The sequence below is a fragment of the Poromitra crassiceps genome (assembly GCF_964638095.1).
Source record: "Poromitra crassiceps genome assembly, chromosome: 17".
Taxonomy (NCBI): Eukaryota; Metazoa; Chordata; class Actinopteri; order Beryciformes; family Melamphaidae; genus Poromitra; species Poromitra crassiceps.
The window spans coordinates 2,281,570-2,301,385 of record NC_139635.1 but is presented as its reverse complement, the minus strand read 5'-3'; the positions used below and the strand labels follow the sequence as shown (position 1 = coordinate 2,301,385).

At 43.2% G+C, this 19,816-nt stretch overlaps 1 protein-coding gene across 1 annotated transcript in view; it reads left to right on the top strand.

The window, feature by feature from the left end:
• The window catches only part of coa1 (cytochrome C oxidase assembly factor 1), a 56,633-nt gene that overhangs the window by 15,860 nt on the left and 20,957 nt on the right, over positions 1-19,816 (top strand). Inside the window, exon 2 of the mRNA XM_083653526.1 lies at positions 13,002-13,104. Within this exon, the coding sequence (XP_083509652.1) occupies positions 13,011-13,104 (94 nt within the window). The 5' untranslated portion in view covers positions 13,002-13,010. The remainder of the gene's footprint in view (positions 1-13,001; positions 13,105-19,816) is intronic.

The window sequence follows — 19,816 nt, the reverse complement described above, 5'->3', positions numbered from 1 at the left end:
TTGCCTTTAGGACACAACAACAAAATAACACGTGAGGCCACCGAGTAGCTTACAGCGTCTGGCTGCAACATTACCACTCACCCGGTCTGTCTGGATTTCCTCCTACTGCAGTTCCCCGCATACCTGTTGTGGCTTTGTATTCTAGTATAGATATAACTCAGAGCGCGGGTGGTCACTTAGAGCAGTGCTGACCAATTTGGGGCCCGTGGGCCAAGTTTGGCCCGCGCTCTGTTTGTTTTGGCCCGCCACGGATTTGGGGGAAAAAAATCCCCCTCCCCCGATTTTGTATCCAATTTTTATCCCCCATTAGTGCTAATTTAATTTATTTATCCTGGTTGCTAGAGACATGGGCAAACCAGTCACCTTACAGTAGTTTTTTTTAAAGACAAGAAATAGGGCTCTTATAAGAGTGGTTGTGTCTGCCCTATTGTGTGTGTGTGTGTGTGTGTGTGTGTGTGTGTGTGTGTGTGTGTGTGTGTGTGTGTGTGTGTGTGTGTGTGTGTGTGTGTGTTTGTGTGTCACATTTTCACTCCTGAGCTTGCATCCCTGCAAATTGTCATGGCAAATTGTTTACAAAAGATGGACAATAAAGCTGATTTTCAAAGTACCTTGAGGATTTTTCAAGTTGTGAATTAAGTCAAATTTCTCTCTTGATTACAAAGGTGGAAATTCAACTGTTTTTAACTGGGTGTTTACTGATTAAATGTTTAAGCTCCCCACAAATGCAGATGTTTTTTTAAATATATGTAACCAATTGCAAATTATTACAATTACCAAACAGATAAAAAGTAGATTATTATATTGAAATGTTATTTTAGATTTAGAATGTTAATTTTCTATAAAACACAATACATTTTAATGTGATTCCACAACGTTTATTTTTGGCCCTCGGCCCTCCACCCAGATTGAGTTTTGGCCCTTCATGGGAAAGAATTTGGGCACCCCTGCTCTAGAGACACTGCTAATATAATTATGTCACGGAGGCAGACTTGATATGCAACATAGGCTTTAATGTGGAACACACACACTACAGCAGGGGTGGGCAATTTTTTTCCCTGAGGGCCAATACTGACTTACATCAACTAAGCGAAGGGCCACACAGAGATTATACCTGCCAACACTCGCGGGAGTCTCCCTATTCTTAACCCTCTCTCCCATTGTGATTGGTAATTTCTTGTTCATCTCCTGATATAACAGTGATACAAATCCAATGGCTGTAGCAGATGAGATTTATTAAAGGGCCCATATTTGTAATTTAATATAATGTATTATTATTTTATTGTTGGGCTCCACTAGAGTAACTTATTGCATCATTCATAGTTGAAAAAACTCATTGTTTATCTTGTACTGGCTCTCACTGCCCCCTTCAGTTCACCCTCTGTCTGAAACGCTCTGTTTTAGGTCCTGTCCCTGAACCCCCACCCTCCGGAAAATACTCCAGGAGGGCAGCGCGAGGAGTTTTTGTGTTTGCAAACCTCTGCCCAGAGAGCTAGCGCTGTAGAAGCGAGACTTTCTATCTGTCTGTCTGTCTGTCTATCTATCTATCTAGATAGATAACGCTAGATAGATAGATAGATAGACAGACAGACAGTACGTGATGCCCTGCTCGGCCAGCCGCCGAAGGAAATGTCCCGGCACAGCCTGGGCCGAGCGGAGCTGTAGATAGCTAGGGGGATGTTGATATATCAATTGATAGCCTTGCTTGTTACGTCCAAGTCACGTTTGTTATTCAATTAAATTAAATTTTATTAGGGATGCACCGATCGATCGGCACGTGACCGGAAATGGCCGATTTTCACGTGATCGGCCTCGATCGGTGATCTGCGCCGGTCACTCTAAATAGCCGATTCTGTGAGCCGATTTTCACATGACGTGCGCGCAACCCAAAGCATCGAGACAGGCACCCAGCCACCACACCACACACGCCAGCATACCTTCCTCGTTGTGGATTTTTTTCACCGTCAGTGAAGTAGACAAATCTCGCAGTTTGTCACACATGCAAGTCGAAAATAAGCCGTGGAGACAGAGATGCGGCCGAGTCCCGCTCGGCTGGAGTCCAGTCTGAGCGGCTCGCTTCACCTCACTGGCCCCCCTCTCTCTGCTCTCTCTCCCCGGGAAGCAGTGCTGCTGCACCCAGCCACAGCGCACAGCCGGCTTGGCGAGGTGAACGTGAGCATTGTGTCCAGTATAACCATTCCCCGACCTGCTTTTCCATTCCACATCAGCGCTGCTGCCTCAGCCTGTCAAGTCATGTTGTAACGTTGATACAGGAGAGACTATTTGTTTCGTATTGCAAATAGAACGACATGAGAACGACGGACATAATAATAAAAATGCATCGGACTCACAAGTGTGCAAGGATTTCTGTGCGTGACAATATTTTTTTGGATGGCAGATAAAAATACGCATACCAAACTTCGGACTGTGTGTAAACTCCGCGTGATATTCAGACTGAAGATCGTTACTGTAACTCATAAACTCATTTCCCCTCCCAAGAGGACTGGTCTGGAGCCAGTCTATAAACTCCTTGTCCATGGATCATTTTGATGTTCTGTTGCACCTGTTTTCTTTTGGAAAAGTAAATACATGATAGCTGTGGGATATAGGCTATTGGATTTAATACAATTTTTGTATTCATTGTATTTGCACAAAAAAGCTCTGTCCAGTAGCCTAACCTGGAACACTTTTATTTTGAGATGTGTTTGAGTGAGATGGTCCTACTTCATGCAAATGATAAGAATTGTTTATTTGTTTATTTGGATCCCCATTAGATGTAAGAATTGTTCTATGAATCTTAATTTTCAAACAAAGTTACAAAAACGTTTGTGTAAGCTGTCAATTGTTGTTTTTAGAAAAAAAAATCGGAATCGGCAAAAATCGGTATCGGCAAGTCAGACTATTCAAAAATCGGAATCGGCCAAGAAAATGGCAATCGGTGCATCCCTAAATTTTATTGTTGTCCACAATGTGGAAATTTGTCTTTGGCTTCACAGGTTTGCTTGCACACATGAAAAGTACAGTACACAGACACAGTACACAGCACAGAAATGATAGGGTACATATTACAACATATAACAAGACAACAGGACAACAGCACATTACAGACAGCGATAACAGACATGGTTCTGATGTGGATGAGTCTGACGTTTATGAATTTAGCAGATTTATTGCGTTTGGTATGAAAGATTTTTTATAGATGTTCTTGGTTGCTGCAGGAACTCTATAGCGTCGTCCCGAGGGCAGTTTTGTGAACTCATTAAAAAGGGGATGTACAGGGTCAGACACAATTTGTCTGGCTTTTCGTGCCACCCGTGTTTTATAAATACATCCAAGTTGTTCTTGTTCTTTCCCAATAATTTTACTTGCCATGTTTGTAATTCGGGACAATCTATTTCTGTTCTTAGCTCCTAGATTCCCATACCATGTACACATGTCAAAGGTCAAAATACTTTCAATAAGGCTCCTGTAGACAGTCTCCAGAATAGCTTTGCTTATTTTGTATGAATCCAATTTCCTGATTAGATACAAACGCTGCATCGCTTTCTTAAAGATGTATTCTGTGTTGGCTGTGAAACTTAGATTGCAGTCAAACATGGTTCCTAAGTATTTAAACTCCTCTACTGTTTCAACAGGCTGCTCATCAATCAAAACGGATGTAAAGTCTTGACCTGCGTTGCGGTGACTCGCAATGACCAGCTCCCTAGTTTTAGCTCCATTAATATAAAGGGCACTGTCTTCACACCATTTAATAAGTTCTTCAATGTGGTGGAAGTATGTAGATTCATTAACTGTGTCCCCTGCCTTCATAAGGCCAACTAACACCATATCATCAGCATATTTATACAATTGGCAGATTGCATTCATAATTTGTATTGCATTTGTGTACAAGGAAAATAAAATGGCAGAAAGGACGCAACCTTGTGGTGCTCCTGTATTCAGGATAACTGTCTCAGAGGTGATGCCACTGAACCTCACTCTCTGTGGTCGATCTGAGAGGAACTCTTTAATCCACTGTGTGATGTGGCAATTTGTGTTGATGTCACAAAGGCTTTTAATCAAAATGTGTTTCTGCATACAGTTGAATGCAGAACTGAAATCTATAAATAAAAGTCTAGCAAAACTGTTAGGCTGCTGTAGATGCTTGCTGATAGTGTTCATTAGTGTCAGCGTTGCGTCTCCAGTACTACGGCCCCTTTTATACGCAAATTGAAATGGGTCAAGCCATTCGCTGAGAGAGGATGAAAGGTGATTGACTATGACCCTTTCCATACATTTAGATAAAATGCTGGTTAGCGCAACCGGTCTAAAATCATTGAGCTCTGTGGCTCTGGGCTTCTTAGGGACAGGAATAATGTTGGATAGTTTCCATGATTTGGGAACAGAATGATTATTCAATAATAACTGAAACAGCTTTGTAAAGACGGCTGTGAGCTGAAACCTGCATGATTTGATCATCCTGCCCCTCAGTCCATCAGGGCCAGGTGCCTTGCTGGGCTTTATTCTATTTAGGCTGGCAGCTACTTCTGCCTCTGTCAGTACAATTGTAGAGTGATCGGTGGTGTTATTTAGTATATCAAAATTATCTGTGTCACAGGGAGTGATATAAAATCTAGAGTAAAAATGATTGAGGTCGTTAGCAAACGATACATCTTTATTCTTTAAAGCATCTTGTTTTTTCCCCTCCCTACCCATCATGACATTCAGTCCATTCCAGGCTTCCCTGGCATTGCCGGAACACAGCTGCCTCTCTACCTTCACTTTGTATTTCATCCTGTTCTTTTGATTAACTAAGATTGATCTTAGTTCATTTCTCTTCTGCTTAACTAGTTCCAGATCCCCATTAATGAAAGCAGTTCTCCTCTCCCTAATACATTGTCGCATTTCTGCAGAGGCCTCTAATTTGTTATTAGGATACACTCTGATAGTTTTCTGAATAGTGACATTAGCCTCACAAAATTTCATATATTCAGTTAGAGTTTCAGTCAGTTCATCAGTGTTAATACAGCAATCGAAAAACAGCTGCCATTCGGTTTCATCAAAGCAGTCTTGCAGCATCTCTTCACTCCTTGCATCCCATAGCTGGATGTTCTTAATAATAGGTTGCTCTCGTTTCACTTTAGCTCTATATTTTGGGAGCAGGTGGATCACATTATGATCGGACTTTCCTAGTGGCGCCCGACATAGCGCTCTGTAAGTGTCTGGTATGTTGCCAAAACATTGGTCAAGGATGCGTGTGTGTCTCGTCGGACAATCAATGTATTGATGGAGTGTGGGGAGTTGATTGGCTAGATCACAGTTGTTAAAGTCCCCGAGAATTAGCACTGGCTGGTCTGGTGACCGTGAGAGTGCAGTGTTATAGCTTTCAGCTATCCTACCTGCAGCCTCTTGATGTTTCGGTCCAGGTACATATGTCAGGATAATTGTGATCTGCCCAAACTCTCGTGGCAGAATGGCCTGAATGACACTGTCAGAATTTCATAGTCCGGGGTGCAAATCTGCTCATGAATGTGCATCTGTGTGGCCCATTTATTGTCCATGAATATACATAATCCTCCTCCGACCGATTTCTTTGACAGGTGCTCGTCTCTATCCGCCCTTATCGTTGTATATCCATCAACGGAGACGATTGTCTCTGGCTTCAGCCATGTCTCTGTTAGGCAAATGAGATTACACCGTTTGAAGTCTGTTTCATACATCAGTCTCGCTGTTAACTCCTCAATTTTGTTGTTAAGAGATCGCACATTTGACAAAGTGATGGCGGGGAGGGGAAATATGGAGCCGCGTCTTCTCAATCTCTCCCGCACACCCCCTCTCGAACCTCTGATCTTTCTTTTGGTTCTCGGATTTTTCCCTCGCCGTTTTTGTCTCAGGATCTCTGTGCAGTCCACGGGAATGTGATGTTTGAAGCTGCCGGCTTGGGTTTGAAGCGTCAACAGCAGAGGAGGTTTTTCCATTGAGGCATAGGAGGATGGTCCTCCTCTATTAGATTGAGGATTTTATATAAAAAAAAATATATATAAAAAAAAAAAAAAATTTATTTTTATTTTTATATTTTTCATTTTTCATATTTTTTTTAATAATAAAATATCAATCAAATGTGTTTTTTCTTATGTGCAGACGCTCATTTTTTCATTCATTATAGCTCCCCATGCAGACGAGTCACTCTGGCCCTGGTCCCGGCATGGAGGAGGAGATTAAAAAAACATTCACCCTGTGGGCGTTTATTTATTTGCCCTAGGATGTCGGGAAGGGGGGGTAAATAACGCTCCAAAGTTGATAACTAAACAAGTAGTGCAGCACTGTGCACAAGAAAGACACACTCTCGTTCCAGATGCAATTAAGTGTAATTTAACGCTATTTGACAACAGTTTCGGCCATAGACTTTGTCAAGTATTATACAAACAGTGCAAGACAGCCATTATAAAGACAGGTTAGCTGATTGAATGGACAACACCTGTCTTGTGAAAGCACACCTGAGTGTGAGACATCATAGGATGAGTCATGCAATAATAGGCTACATTTTCGGTACTGGCGCAGATTAATCAAAACATTGATGTCACAGGTAGGCTGTATACCATAATATATCATGAATCTATGTGAATAAATAGATTTATATAAATAGTAATCACAGCCTAATGCATAGAGATAAATCCTGAAACCTTCTCGCAACAGTTCTAGCCTAAGCCAGTGGTTTTCAAAGTGGGGTCCCCAGCAAAAAGGGGGGATAATCTATTTTCACTATAATTCCATGCCATCCATAAGTAACAGAATCTAAGATAGTGTAGAAGTGAGTAACTAGGCTAATTATAACCATAACAGCACAAATAATTGACAAAAATCTCGAAATAAATATACAGTATTTACTCTGAGAAATGAAATAATGAGAAAAGGAACAATTATTGATGGTTAAAACTGAATAATGACATCACAACAGTCTAATCCTAATGCTAATTTAAAATGAGATTTGGGCGTTTTGGGCAAAAACTGCTTGTGGGTGAGAGTATCAGCAGCAGAGCAGATGTCATATTTTCCCTGGGACCGCCTCAGGTGCCAGGTGCTGTTCCGTCCTGTAGTCCTCTCACTGGGTGCTAATGCAATGCTCCTCACTGGGTGGAAAGCTAAGAGGCTTGACAGCATGGGAAACATGGCAAATACACACACACACATGCGCGCGCGCGCACTAGTGAAAAAAAAAGCCCAATTTTTTTTTTTTTTTCAAAAAAAGGGACTAGCTTCCTCCCCTGTTTTCAAGCTCACCGGCCACCACTGGTCAACAGCTGATCTCTGGTGTACGTCAGAACGCCGGCGTCGTGTCCATGTGTTGAGACACCGCTCGCCGAAAACAGTAGCAGCGCGATATAAATCGCAATCCAGACATTATGAAGTTCCATATTGCAAGAGTGATTGTCCGTTATTCTCACAAGGTTAAACACAACGATAATTAGACAGGACTAACATTAAACAAACAAGCAAACCACGACGTGAAGCACTGGGTCAGCGTGAGCACCACGCCCCGGAAGTATATGCAGACCATAGACCGATGGTCAAATTCATTTTGACAATCCCTTGCTCGTTTATATAATTGTTTTACAGCTCCCCGGAGAGCTTCACACTATTGTCGTCACATTCAAGCCACAAAACTACAGCTAATGTAGCTAGTTAACTAACTTCCCAAATGCTTGTGACTATAAGTGTGCCTCTCCTAGTAAAGGCTACACGGACCAAACCAAAATGAGGACTTGGAGAAGTCAGCAAGTTGGACTAACGTTACAAGTTCTGAAAATGTGTGCCTTCGTCATTCATCGGTTGTTCATGTCTATGAAAGGCAGCTGTGCTGCTAGGCTAATAGCAAGTGCTAACGTTACCCAGCCGGCGGTAAGTAACGTTAGCGCTTCCTAGCTCATAGGTACAACCGATGCTGGAATGAGACACATATTTTCAGAACTTACCACTTCAGTCCTACATCCTGGCTCACTTCCAAGTCGTTTCCTTGTTTTTGTGCTCTGAAATCCGTTATTCCATGAGACTACTGTTGTAGACAGCCAGGTTGGAGAGAGCCTGGTGACGCGGGTTAGGTTGACAAGTTGGCAGTATACTGGAGCAGTCAGAACAGGGAAGGGAGGGGCAGGGGGGACGGGTGAAGGCTATGGCGCACGCGCACTGCCGGGCCGGGCTAGGCTTGTCATCACCATGGTAACAAGTCTTACCTGACGTCACTAGAACTATTGCTCTCGCACAAATCGGCACAAATCCATGTCCTCTTGTCTAGGAGACTTCATGGGGGGGGGGGGGTTCATGGGGGTAACATTAACACTTTCACCTATTTATTTGAAGCTTAGCCCATGTTTAATATGACCATCCAAGATTGTAACAACATAGATACAAAATTAAGAAATGCATAATATGGCCCCTTTAACATAATTCTGCCTTTTATTGAGTTTTTGCTTTTGGGGTCATTTTGTTTTTCTTTGAGTCCGGCCCTGGGGCCGCATTTTGCCCCAGGGCCGCACGAAATGACTCTAGAACAGTCATTTCTTACACATGAGATTACTATTTGCCTTTTAGTCATAAAGATTATTGAAAGATAAGAGATGTTTTTTTGTTGCAATTCCATCGCGGGCCACACAGGGGGAGCCCAACAAATGGTTAGAGAAGTATAATAGTATTAAAAATCTAATCGAAGTCGAAAATCTAATCTTCAGACAAAATATTTGACTGGTAGTCTAAGGTAGGGCTGTTTGATTTTGCGTAAAAAATTAAATTGATGATTTTCTCTCTGAAAACTCGATTTTCGATTTCGATTTCGATTTTTTTATACTATTATACTTCTCTAAACATTTGTTGCCTTGCAGAGCTCTTTTTTTCCTCTTTTTTTCCATAAGTGACAAATTACGCTTTTACTCTGAGTCCTCTCTGAACTTCCCTACAGCTGTGCAACAGTCTCTGACACTGGGGACAATTGTTGCCAAAAAACTAATTTTGAAGGAATGGAAGTCCCCCTCTTCACCTCCTTTTCAATTGTGGTTGATGGACATGATCTCTGTTATACGGATGGAGAGGCTCAGGTTCCTGAGAACCAACTCACTTAGAAAATGTCTAACGATCTGGGACCCGTTTCTAGCCTACCTCGATGAGGTTAGAGGTGATGGGTGACTCGCCTGGTTGAGAGATTTTTTAGCTGTTTGTGTTGATAACTGACTTTGCTGAGTCTGCTCTGCTGTGCCCATATACGTCTTTTAGTTTCAGAGCTGCAAATGTCATGGGCTACTTCTGCAGTGTTTATAGAGGACACAATAAGTTAAGTCGTGTGTCAGTGACAGTGGTTTGCAGCACTTGAGGAATCCGTGAGTTTGCTTGTTTCATTCGTTGATATAAGCGATTGCCCGAACGATTAATTAATGAATAGGCTTCGTGAACGTTAGCGCATGTGCGGGGGGTGGGGGGGCTTTGTTGGGACCTGTGCGTGTGCAGGTGCATGTTCCCCATATAGGTGCGTTCCCCCATGTTGAGTTATACGTCTTTGCAGCACGTTGCATCCGGGAGTAAAATGATACGATGGAGAGAGATGATATCTTTAGCCTTTATGGCGTAGTTTATTTAATCGCTGTTGGTCACAAGCATCTAGCTGTCAGTGCTACAGCTCCACACTGAATAACAAGCCCGGCATTTTTCTTCTTCGGGCACCGGAAGGAAGTGGCACGGAGGTACACACTACCAATGTACAATAGCGCCTCACTGTGGCGTTAACCCTTCACATAGCCAGTAAACACTGAACACTAGTACAGAACTGTGGACATATCTGTCATTGACATTTAACACCCCACTTCTCTAGATAGCACTACACCTCTGGTTCTGACGTGTTTCACGTCAGGAATTTTATTCGTTGGTGATTTTTTGTTAGAGCGGTCAATGCCATTTTTTCACCAGATATGCAGTTATCCAAGACACATCCAAGATATTTAATGTTGTCAGTGCCCTTGAGTGTACAGTCTCCTATTTTCACAGCAAAACCCGGTGACCTTGCTAGTCTGATTTTGCTGCCAAACAGGATGGCCTCAGACTTGCCTGTGTGGAGGGACAGTCTGTTAGCCGAGAGCCATTCACATGCTCTCACCAGCTCAGGACCCAGAGTGTCCTCCACTACAGATTTGTCTCTGTGTGAGACCATTAACACGGAGTCATCTGCATACAGAAACAGGTTACAGGAGACAGCAGCATTCATTCTCAGTAAACTCACGAGCAGCGATGAGGCCTTTCTTTTGGGAGCAGAGGGGCCAGCCTCCTCCATAGAGACACTGCGGAGCGCATCATCATTCAGAAACCACGCCCAAAACGGGGGGAAACATCCCACCCCCCCAATCCTGGCTTTCTCCTATGTTCTCATACGTGGTCGCGTGTTGCACACAAAGATCATATATACGGAAGATGAACACTCCAACTTACTTCCTTGACAGCTAGATCCACATTTTTCTTCTCGCCAATTCTCAATGGCCTTGTTTTGCTCGGGAGTGCAAAAAAACCTTGAATTTGCTAATTTTACATTTGTTGTCAATGCAGCCCACCACACAACAGCTTCTATGTTTAATTCAAGGAAAATGACACTGGTGTATGGGAGTGAATGGAGAGCTTTCCCCCGTGATGGGCGTGGCCTATTTCATGCAGTGTCTCTATGGGCAGCCCTTCTTCCTCTTCCAGTTCTTCTGTCCCCCCTTGTGCTTCATTCTGTGTTTGAACAAAATAATAGAAAATAGCATTAAATAAACCAGCAGTTAGCACTTTCTCAGTCAATGCAACAGCTCACATATAGGATAACTATATGTAACTTAAAAAAAAATCTAATTCTTATAAAATGTTTACTCATTGTAGCTACAATAATATTTTTATGACCATTTCAATTTTATAAGTTTTACATGAAACATGGTTAAATTACCTGGAAGGATACAGCCTCCTCAGTCACTCCTCTGTAGACGTCCAATCTCTCTGTGAGAAAAAGCAGTCCCTTAAAATGGGGATCCAGGGCAGAGGCTGTATGAAGGATCTTCTTCTCTCTGTTGTACCTCTTGAGCAGATCTGTTCTGATGGCAAACTTCATTTCACGGATCATGGGTGAGTCTCCGATGGTGTCTGCCATGTCCTGGAGCAGTTGTGCATTCAGTGGAGCAATGAGACACACTGTTGGATTGCTCTCTTCTCACCTCTGGAGACAGCAAGGTGGCACATATCGCAGGTTGTTGTTTATAAGAACCTCTCCATCATGTCATATGCGCTGTTCCACCTTGTGGCAATATCAGTTATTAGTTTATGCTGGGCCACCAGTGAGTCTGACGTCCCTGATGCACTTGCAGGAAGTGACTTGCTGTAGTGCTGCAGTGGAAGAATTTTGATGTCTGTCTGATTTCGCCCAGAACCCTGGAGATCATGGTCACTTTAAGAGCATGGTCACTTTAAGAGCATGGTCACTTTAAGCACCCGCTGTGATGCGAGATTCAGTGTATGGGTGAAGCATTTTACGTGAGGGAATTGTCCCACTTGAGCTGCAACTATCATGTTAGAGGCGTTGTCTGTCACCAGCACTACATCTTTCTCTGATAGCTGCCATTCCTCCATGACACCAGACAGTAGCTCTGCCAGATGAGCGGCTCATTAACGGCTGTCGTTTGCAGCACATGCGACACAATCTGCCAGTAACGTAATGTGCCGTTACTGTTGGATGAGGCTCTGTACTTTTCTTTTATTTCCTCCCCCCCCCCCTCTCTCACAGGTATTTTGTATCTGTATTTGTATCTTGTGTTGAGTATCACTGGGTAAAGCACACACCCATGTCATCTATGGAATGTATGTTAATTTGTATGTATGTAGGTATGTTTATACATATGTCATGTCTCTATTATATATACAAAAAAGAAAAATGGTCATCACTACAAGATAATATGGGCAAGAGGTACGAAAATACATGACAATAAAAAGTATTAAAAAAAGATAAGACTCTGGCGACAGAAGTCCAGGAATCACATGTTACAGTATGGCTACTCGACTAGCTTTACCTGGGCTGTGGTTTCTCAGTGCAGGTATAGCAGTATCAGTAAAGGGGCCCCGTGTTGGGAGTGTATACTGTGGCTCGAGGGTCTTCAACAGGTGGCGAAATCCAATGTTCTCCACGACGCAATAAGGCCGTAAATCCTTAGCTATGAAAGCTGCACAAGATCGGGTGATTTTTCTCGCTCTCTGAGAGCTGGATGGCAGCGAAGGCATTAATTCTTGGCTGGGCTGGGTCCGCTGTTTTCTTTGCCTCTGTGATTTTAGCAGGCCCTTCGGTTGAAAATGGCTAACGTGGTTCCTCAAGTTAGTTGTATTTCCAAAGTATTTGATTTTTGTGTTGCAGTCTTTACACACAGCGTGCGTCTTGTCCAGTTTGCGCTTCCCAGAAAGTTCATGAAATCCAAAATGTGCCCAGATGTCCGCTTTCAAAACATTGGGTGCATTTTTTATCACTTTGTTGCCCTCGTCTCCGTGCTCATCTCGCTCCGCCATGTTTGTTTGACTGACTTTGCGCCTGCGTTCTGGCCCGTTCACCCATAATTCATTGCGACGTTGCTCCTGGAAGCTATTTTGAACTTCACAACTTTATTGTTCAGCCGAACAATAAACCGAACCGATTGGCCACTGATCTAAATAAGCTCGCGGCTCAACGTTACATAATAATAATAATAATAATAATATTTTCTCCCCTTGCTCCACCAGAAACATCTCTTAAGTGTACAGTAGGGCGCAGCTTCTATTCTAGATTATTTTTGCAACGTCTTATGATAGTAAATTAGTTCAAATCGCCTAAAATATCGCTGTAGAAAAGCCATTTGGAGATCACTTCCTTCAATCGGCAATATACGATTTGATCGCAAATCGGCTCATCCCTAAATAGCACATAGCCTAAAATGTTAACGTGATTAATCGATCATTGATTAACCCTTAACCTTGCTGTGTCTCATCTCTCCTCCTTGCAGGCAGCAGTGATGAGGGTGCCCACTGTTAAACTGCAGCAACTGGCCCTCTTCACCACCGTGCTGACGGGAGCAGGGGTCGGCACCATGTACTACCTGATGCAGAGTGAGTTCACGTGTGTGTGTGTGTGTGTGTGTGTGTGTGTGTCTGTGTGTGTGTGTGTGTGTGTGGGGGGGGGGGGGGGTCAGCACCATGTACTACCTGATGCAGAGTGAGTTCACATTTCATTTCATTTCATTTATTTATTTGTTCCGATCATGATATTTCATACACCAATAATTGCAATTCAATGTTTCCACATTTCATGGTCGGAAAGGAGCAGGAAGAAGAAAAACTTATATTACCTGCCCCCTATTCTTAACTTAAATTAACAAAAACAAAAATGGACTGCCGAATCCTACTACAACATTTCAATAAGACAGCACATTTATACTCACATGGGAAGAAATACAAATAAGGTTATGATCCATGAGATTGAGAAAAAAAAAAGTACCTCAAAAGTTTGAAACAAAATTTACCTCGAAAGAACTATGATCAGACATTATCATATTGCCTAAATACTCTTTGTTTATACAATTTTTTGAACTGAAAAACACTTAAATCAGCCTTTAAATCATTTGATAAGGAATTCCACAGTTTGACACCAGTAACTGAAACACACATCTGTTTTAAAGTGGTCCGTGCGAACTGATGCTTAAAATTATATTTTCTTCTACTGTCCTCGTCCCCTGAACAAAAAACAAACAACCTTTGCAAATTTGCCGGCAGAACTCTGTTTTTTGCTTTGTACAAAACTAACAGTGTCTGTAAATCAATTAAATCTTTAAATTTGATTAATCCAGAATTAATGAACAGTCTGTTAGTATGTTCTCTTGAGTCTACATTATGGATGATTCTTAATGCCCTTTTCTGTAAAATAAACAATGGCTTGATGTTACTTGAATATGTATTGCCCCACACTTCCACACCATAAGAAAAATAAGGCAAAATAATTGAACAGTACAAAATTCTCATTGATTTATAATCCAACACGTATTTTGCTCTGTTCAATACAGAAATATTCCTGGACAACTTTGTTTTAATGTATGCAATGTGAGATTTCCAGGTTAATTTATCATCCATTATGACACCCAAAAATCGAAATTCCGACACTCTTTCAATGTGAGCTCCATTTATGGTCAAAGAAACATTTTCATATTTTTTTCTGTTTGCAAAAACCATAAACTTGTGTGTGTGTGTGTGTGTGTGTGTCTGTGTGTGTGTGTGTGTGGGTGTGTGTGTGTGTGTGTGGGGGGGGGGGGGTCAGCACCATGTACTACCTGATGCAGAGTGAGTTCACGTGTGTGTGTGTGTGTGTGTGTGTGTGTGGGGGGGGGGGGGTCGGCACCATGTACTACCTGATGCAGAGTGAGTTCACGTGTGTGTGTGTGTGTGTGCGTGTGTGTGTGTGTGTGTGTGTGTGTGTGTGTGTGTGTGTGGGGCGGGGGGGGTCGGCACCATGTACTACCTGATGCAGAGTGAGTTCACGCGTGTGTGTGTGTGTGTGTGTGTGTGTGTGGGGGGGGGGGGGGTCAGCACCATGTACTACCTGATGCAGAGTGAGTTCACGTGTGTGTGTGGGGGCACCATGTACTACATTACATTGGTGCACTGGTGGAGGAGCGAAGGGAGCGCTGAGAGGTTTGGAACCTGACCATAGATTGCAGGTACAGGGGAGCTGACTGGTGTACTGCCCTGTAGGCCAGTACCAGTGTCTTGAATTTGATGCGAGCCGAGATGGGAAGCCAGTGGAGGTCCTGGAAGAGGGGAGTGACATGAGAGAATTTGGGTTGGTTGAATACCAGACGGGCTGCAGCGTTCTGAATGAGCGGAAGCGGTCGGATGTCGGTGGCAGGTAGGCCGGCCAGGAGCACGTTGCAGTAGTCCAGGCGAGAGATGATAAGTGACTGGACCAGGAGTTGAGTCGCTTCTCTTGTGAGAAAGGGACGGATTTTGCGGATGTTGTAGAGGGAGAACCTACAGGAGCGTGCTGTCGCAGCTATGTTGGCTGAGCAAGACAGCTGGTTGTCAAGGATCACCCCAAGGTTCTTAGCTGTTTGGGAGGGAAGTACAGTGGTGTTGTCAATGGAGATGGAGAGATCTGCGAGAGGGCAGTCTTACCTGATGCAGAGTGAGTCCACATGTGTGTATGGGGGGGGGTTAGCACCATGTACTACCTGATGCACCATGGCATGCTACTTTATTATTGTATACAGTTGTATGCAATTTACGAAATAAAATTTATGATTTTTCTAAAAAGGAAACACTGTAGTTGTTCATTTTAAGAGACATGTCTTATTTCCCCTTGTATAATTACTGTTGCACTTTAATAAGGCAAAAGTATTTCTTATCCGATTACTCAATTAATTGATGGATTAATCGGTAGAATACTCTATTACTAAAATAATCAATAGCTGCAGCCCTAGATTTGAAGCAGGAGAGTGCTGAACCAGTTATGCCAATGCAGGATTGTAGGCGACTGAGGAGGATGGAGTGGTTAACACATTGAGTGCCACAGCGCTTCAGTAAAATTGTCTGCAGCCTGTGCCAGATTCACTTCCATTCAGTTGAAAACAGCTATAGAATTTTTTCTATTAGGGCTATATTGACAGGGCTGGACTTTAATGAAACATTGAACACTCCTGCTTCTTCCAAAGAAGAAATTTTGTTTCTAGACAGTTCCATTATGAAATGACAGCCTCTGAAAAAAGTGCACTTTCAAGGGTTTTCTGTCGTTTTTTTTTTACTTTCCAAGATATAGTCACTTTTATGAATACCTTTTGCACTCTAATTTTGAGCACATTCACTGACTCTGGCTGGTGTTTTCTGATGTGGTGGCGTGGTGTGGTTTCTGTGCAGCCTGCGTGCCCCCCCCCCCCCCTCTCCCCCCCCCCCCCCCCCCCCCTCCACCTCTGAGCTGCGGGCTCCTCCCCACACGCACAGATTTTGTTTTCTCACAGACTCCGTTTTTGCCCCGGACGGATCCCAGCGCGCAACAAGAAAATGCCGAACGCGACTGAACGAAAAGGCTTGGCCGTTCGGCTTCGGATGCTGGCTTTCTGGCAGGGAATCGTGTGGAGATAGATAGAAGCAGAAGAGCTCAGTTGTGAGCGCGGATGCAGCCGAGCCCACTGTCCGCTGCAGACAGAGCAATCTATACGGCTATGGCTGAAGCATGCCACGGTTTCCCCTTTGATCACGTCTTTCCCTGCTGTCTCCTGCACAAAGTAAAGGATCTGAGGTGGGTGGCGCAGCTCCCGTGTCGATGTTTAAGGTGGCGCCGTGTGATCCCTTGAAGGGATTCATGCTCACTGGCTAGGTACGACCTTAAACAGCAGAATTATGGAATAATATGAATTATGATTTTAGGACGTCCACATACGTCCTTGGCACTCCTCGTTACATTTTTTTAGGACGTCCAGAGACGTCCTTGGCACTCAATGTGTTAATGGTGTCAAAGGCTGCACTGAGGTCGAGGAGGAGGAGAATGTTGAGGGAGCCGGAATCAGAGTAGAGTAGGAGGTTGTTGGTGACTTTGATCAGAGCAGTTTCAGTACTGTGGTGTGTTCTGAAGCCGGATTGGAATGTTTCATATATCTGGTTGGTGTGGAGGTATTGCTTGAGTTGTTTTGCAACGGCACGTTCCAGTATTTTGGAGAGGAGTGGGAGGTTGGAGATGGGTCTGAAGTTGTTGGAGTTTTCGGGGTCCAGGCCAGGCTTTTTGAGGATGGGTATAATAGCAGCGAGCTTGAGCGGAGATAATAATAATATAATGAATATAGCCGCAAGCGGCGATGCGGGGTCCAAGCTTCCGGTGACTTGGGGGGTGTATGTCAGATAATATAGACACTGAATTGCACATTTAATCAGAGTTGGTATGTGCACAAGTGCACAAAGTTTGGTTGAGATTTGGTGACCTGACCGGGTTCAAGCAGTAGTAGCAGTAGTAATAGTAGTGTGTGTGTGTGTGTGTGTGTGTGTGTGTGTGTGGCAATGTGCACTGGAGCTAGCGGCTGAATTACACCAACTAAGGTACAACCTTGCTACAGTGAACATTTAAGCTAGAATCAGGGTGTAAATGACATTTTCAAGTCAACTTGGCATCTCAGGGCTTGTGGAGAGTTTGATTACACCAGGTGAGCAGTATGGAAGCATTCTATGTATTTGTTTTTTCTCATGGTCAACTTCACTCAGCAGACAGCTCTGTTGTGGTTAGAGTACAGTTCTATCTCTGTGTGTGATGCGTCCAGAGTGCTTTACCCAGTACACCGACTGCATGCAAGTACCGCATAGTACCCCACTTCAAATAAACCAAACTATACCTTTCACAAATCAACTCAATAAGTGTCAAACTAAATGAATGCCTGCTAAACTGTTTTCGGATGTGCGAGATGTGCAAAATAAATAAGCATTGTTTCCGTTTTCGGTGGAGTGTCCCTTTAAGGCCAAAACTAACATCTCAGTTGGCTTTAATTAAAACACAAGATAGGAATACATTTCAAATCACAACACATTGCCGTCACTTCAAATTACCTTCATACCTCCCTTTACATAACATTGAAAATATATTTCAGATTGTGTAAACCTCCCTTTAAACTCACAGATTTGGCTTTTGGAGGTTTCATTCAGCAGGTTTCAAAGATAAGTTGAATTGGATGTTAAAAAACGTTCCCTCTATACTGCCAACTGTCTTGCACCATCTCCATTCATCAGTGATTCAGTGCACCTGGTACAGAGCCTGACCACAGCCCAACTCTGATTGGCTCAGTCACACTGCAGGATTACAAGCCCGCCAACTTCTGTTTCATGTAAAATACATTGGTGATACATTTTGCAGTGTAAACATTGGTGAACTGGGTTTACAATTATCAAATTATGTGTTCTTAAGTTAAAGCAACTCTGTTCAACATGTGGTAAAATATCAGCCAGGATGAGCGGTTAATGCGTGTCACACCTATGAACAGGTGAGGGCAATGTGACCCCTCAGCACTGGACCCAGATAAAACCACAAGGAAAGATGGCAGGCACACAGCAGGACAAGGTGCAGGGTGATTTTATTTTCCCAACATCAAAAGTGACAGTGAGGCAATCAGCATGTTGTCTGTGGATAAGAACACAAACAGAATTATTTACCCAAATACACAATGTTAACAAGCAATCCAAATGACATCAAATTAGCAATAAACAAACAATGTAACAATCAATTAAAGCAACAATAAACAATATATTTCAACCATGCTAAAGAAAAAAACATATGCAATTCACCTTTAAGGTCAGCATGAGTTGGACTGGCTCACAGCACCTCTGTAGCAGCAGACTGGGGTTTGGGGCAAGTTTTGCACTTCTTTTATAGCCATAGCTCCACCCATCTCCCCACCCACGTGGCACAATCCACAAGTGAGTGAGTGAAGCACTCTGGGAGATGAAGTACACCAGTGGTGGCCATTTTAGTGTGCGTGTGCGTGTGTGTGTGTGTGTGTGCGTGTGTGTGTGCGCGTGTGCGTGTGCGTGTGCGTGTGCAAACAGACAAAATAGTCATAGGAAGTAGTATGTTTAGCAATAAAAAACAATATAACAATCAAACAAACAATAAACAATATATTTTAACCATGGCTAAAGAGAAAAACATATGCAATTCACCTTTAAGATCAGGATGGCTTGGAATGGCAATTCAACAATGGCTAACAAAACTACAACTTACTTAATAATGCATCTGAAGGGAGGATAAACACCAGACTGAAACACCAACACAGCCTCTACTGCAGTAACGGACACACACTGAGTGTAGAGGCTGATTAGCGTCTTAAGTGCAGGTGTGTGGTGATCAGTCCAGAATTAGGTGCAGGTGTGGTGTATATGTGTGTGCGTGTGTGTACGTGTGTGTGTGTGCGCGTGTGCGTGTGTGTGTGTGTGTGTGTGTGTGTGTAGATCCGGTGACCTGACGGTTTCCAAGCAGTACTAGTAGTAGTAGTAGTAGCAGTAGTAGTAATAGTAGTAGTAGTAGTGTTGGTAGTAGTGGGAGTGGTAGCAATAGTAGCAGCAGAAGTACTAAGAATAGTAGTAGTAGTAGTAGCAGCAGCGGCAGTAGTAGTGGTGGTTGGCTGTTATAGCGCCACCATCTGGTGGATTGGTGTAATTTTTTTACTCTGAGTAGTGGGTGATGTCGTGAACCTGTGTGGAAAGTTTGGGTGATGGGGGGTGTATGGTTTCTGAGATCCACACACTTTTAGGGCAGGAAAAGAACAAAAGTAAATACACAAAAGTTTAAACATTTATCATTTCAAGACGGTTTCACGTATCCAAATTCTTTCTAAGATTTTTAATCAGGGAAGTCCAGAGATGACACACAAAAAGTTTGCGCTCATTCGGGCAGATGGCCTAGGACGAGTTTTTTTTTTTTTTTTTTGAGAAAGTCCAAGATGGCGGAAAATCTAGCAGACTTAAATGGGCGTGGTCTATATGGATAGATGCGTATTGATCCAGGGAATCCAGCAGATGTGGAATTTTGATTCTACGCCTCACGGTTCAGCAGTTATGGTCCAATACGTGAAATGGTCTGTTATAGCGCCACCATCTGGTCAATATGGCTAATTTTTTGTCTCTGAGTAGTGGGGCACATTTCCAACCTATGTGCAAAGTCTGGCTACTGTAGCCCTTACAGTTTTTGCCGTGCATACTGTTTTAGCGGAGAATATGAAAAATAATAATAAACGGAACAGATACAATAGGGATCCACGCACTTCGTGCTTGGACCCCTAATAATGCTAAAGGTTACATA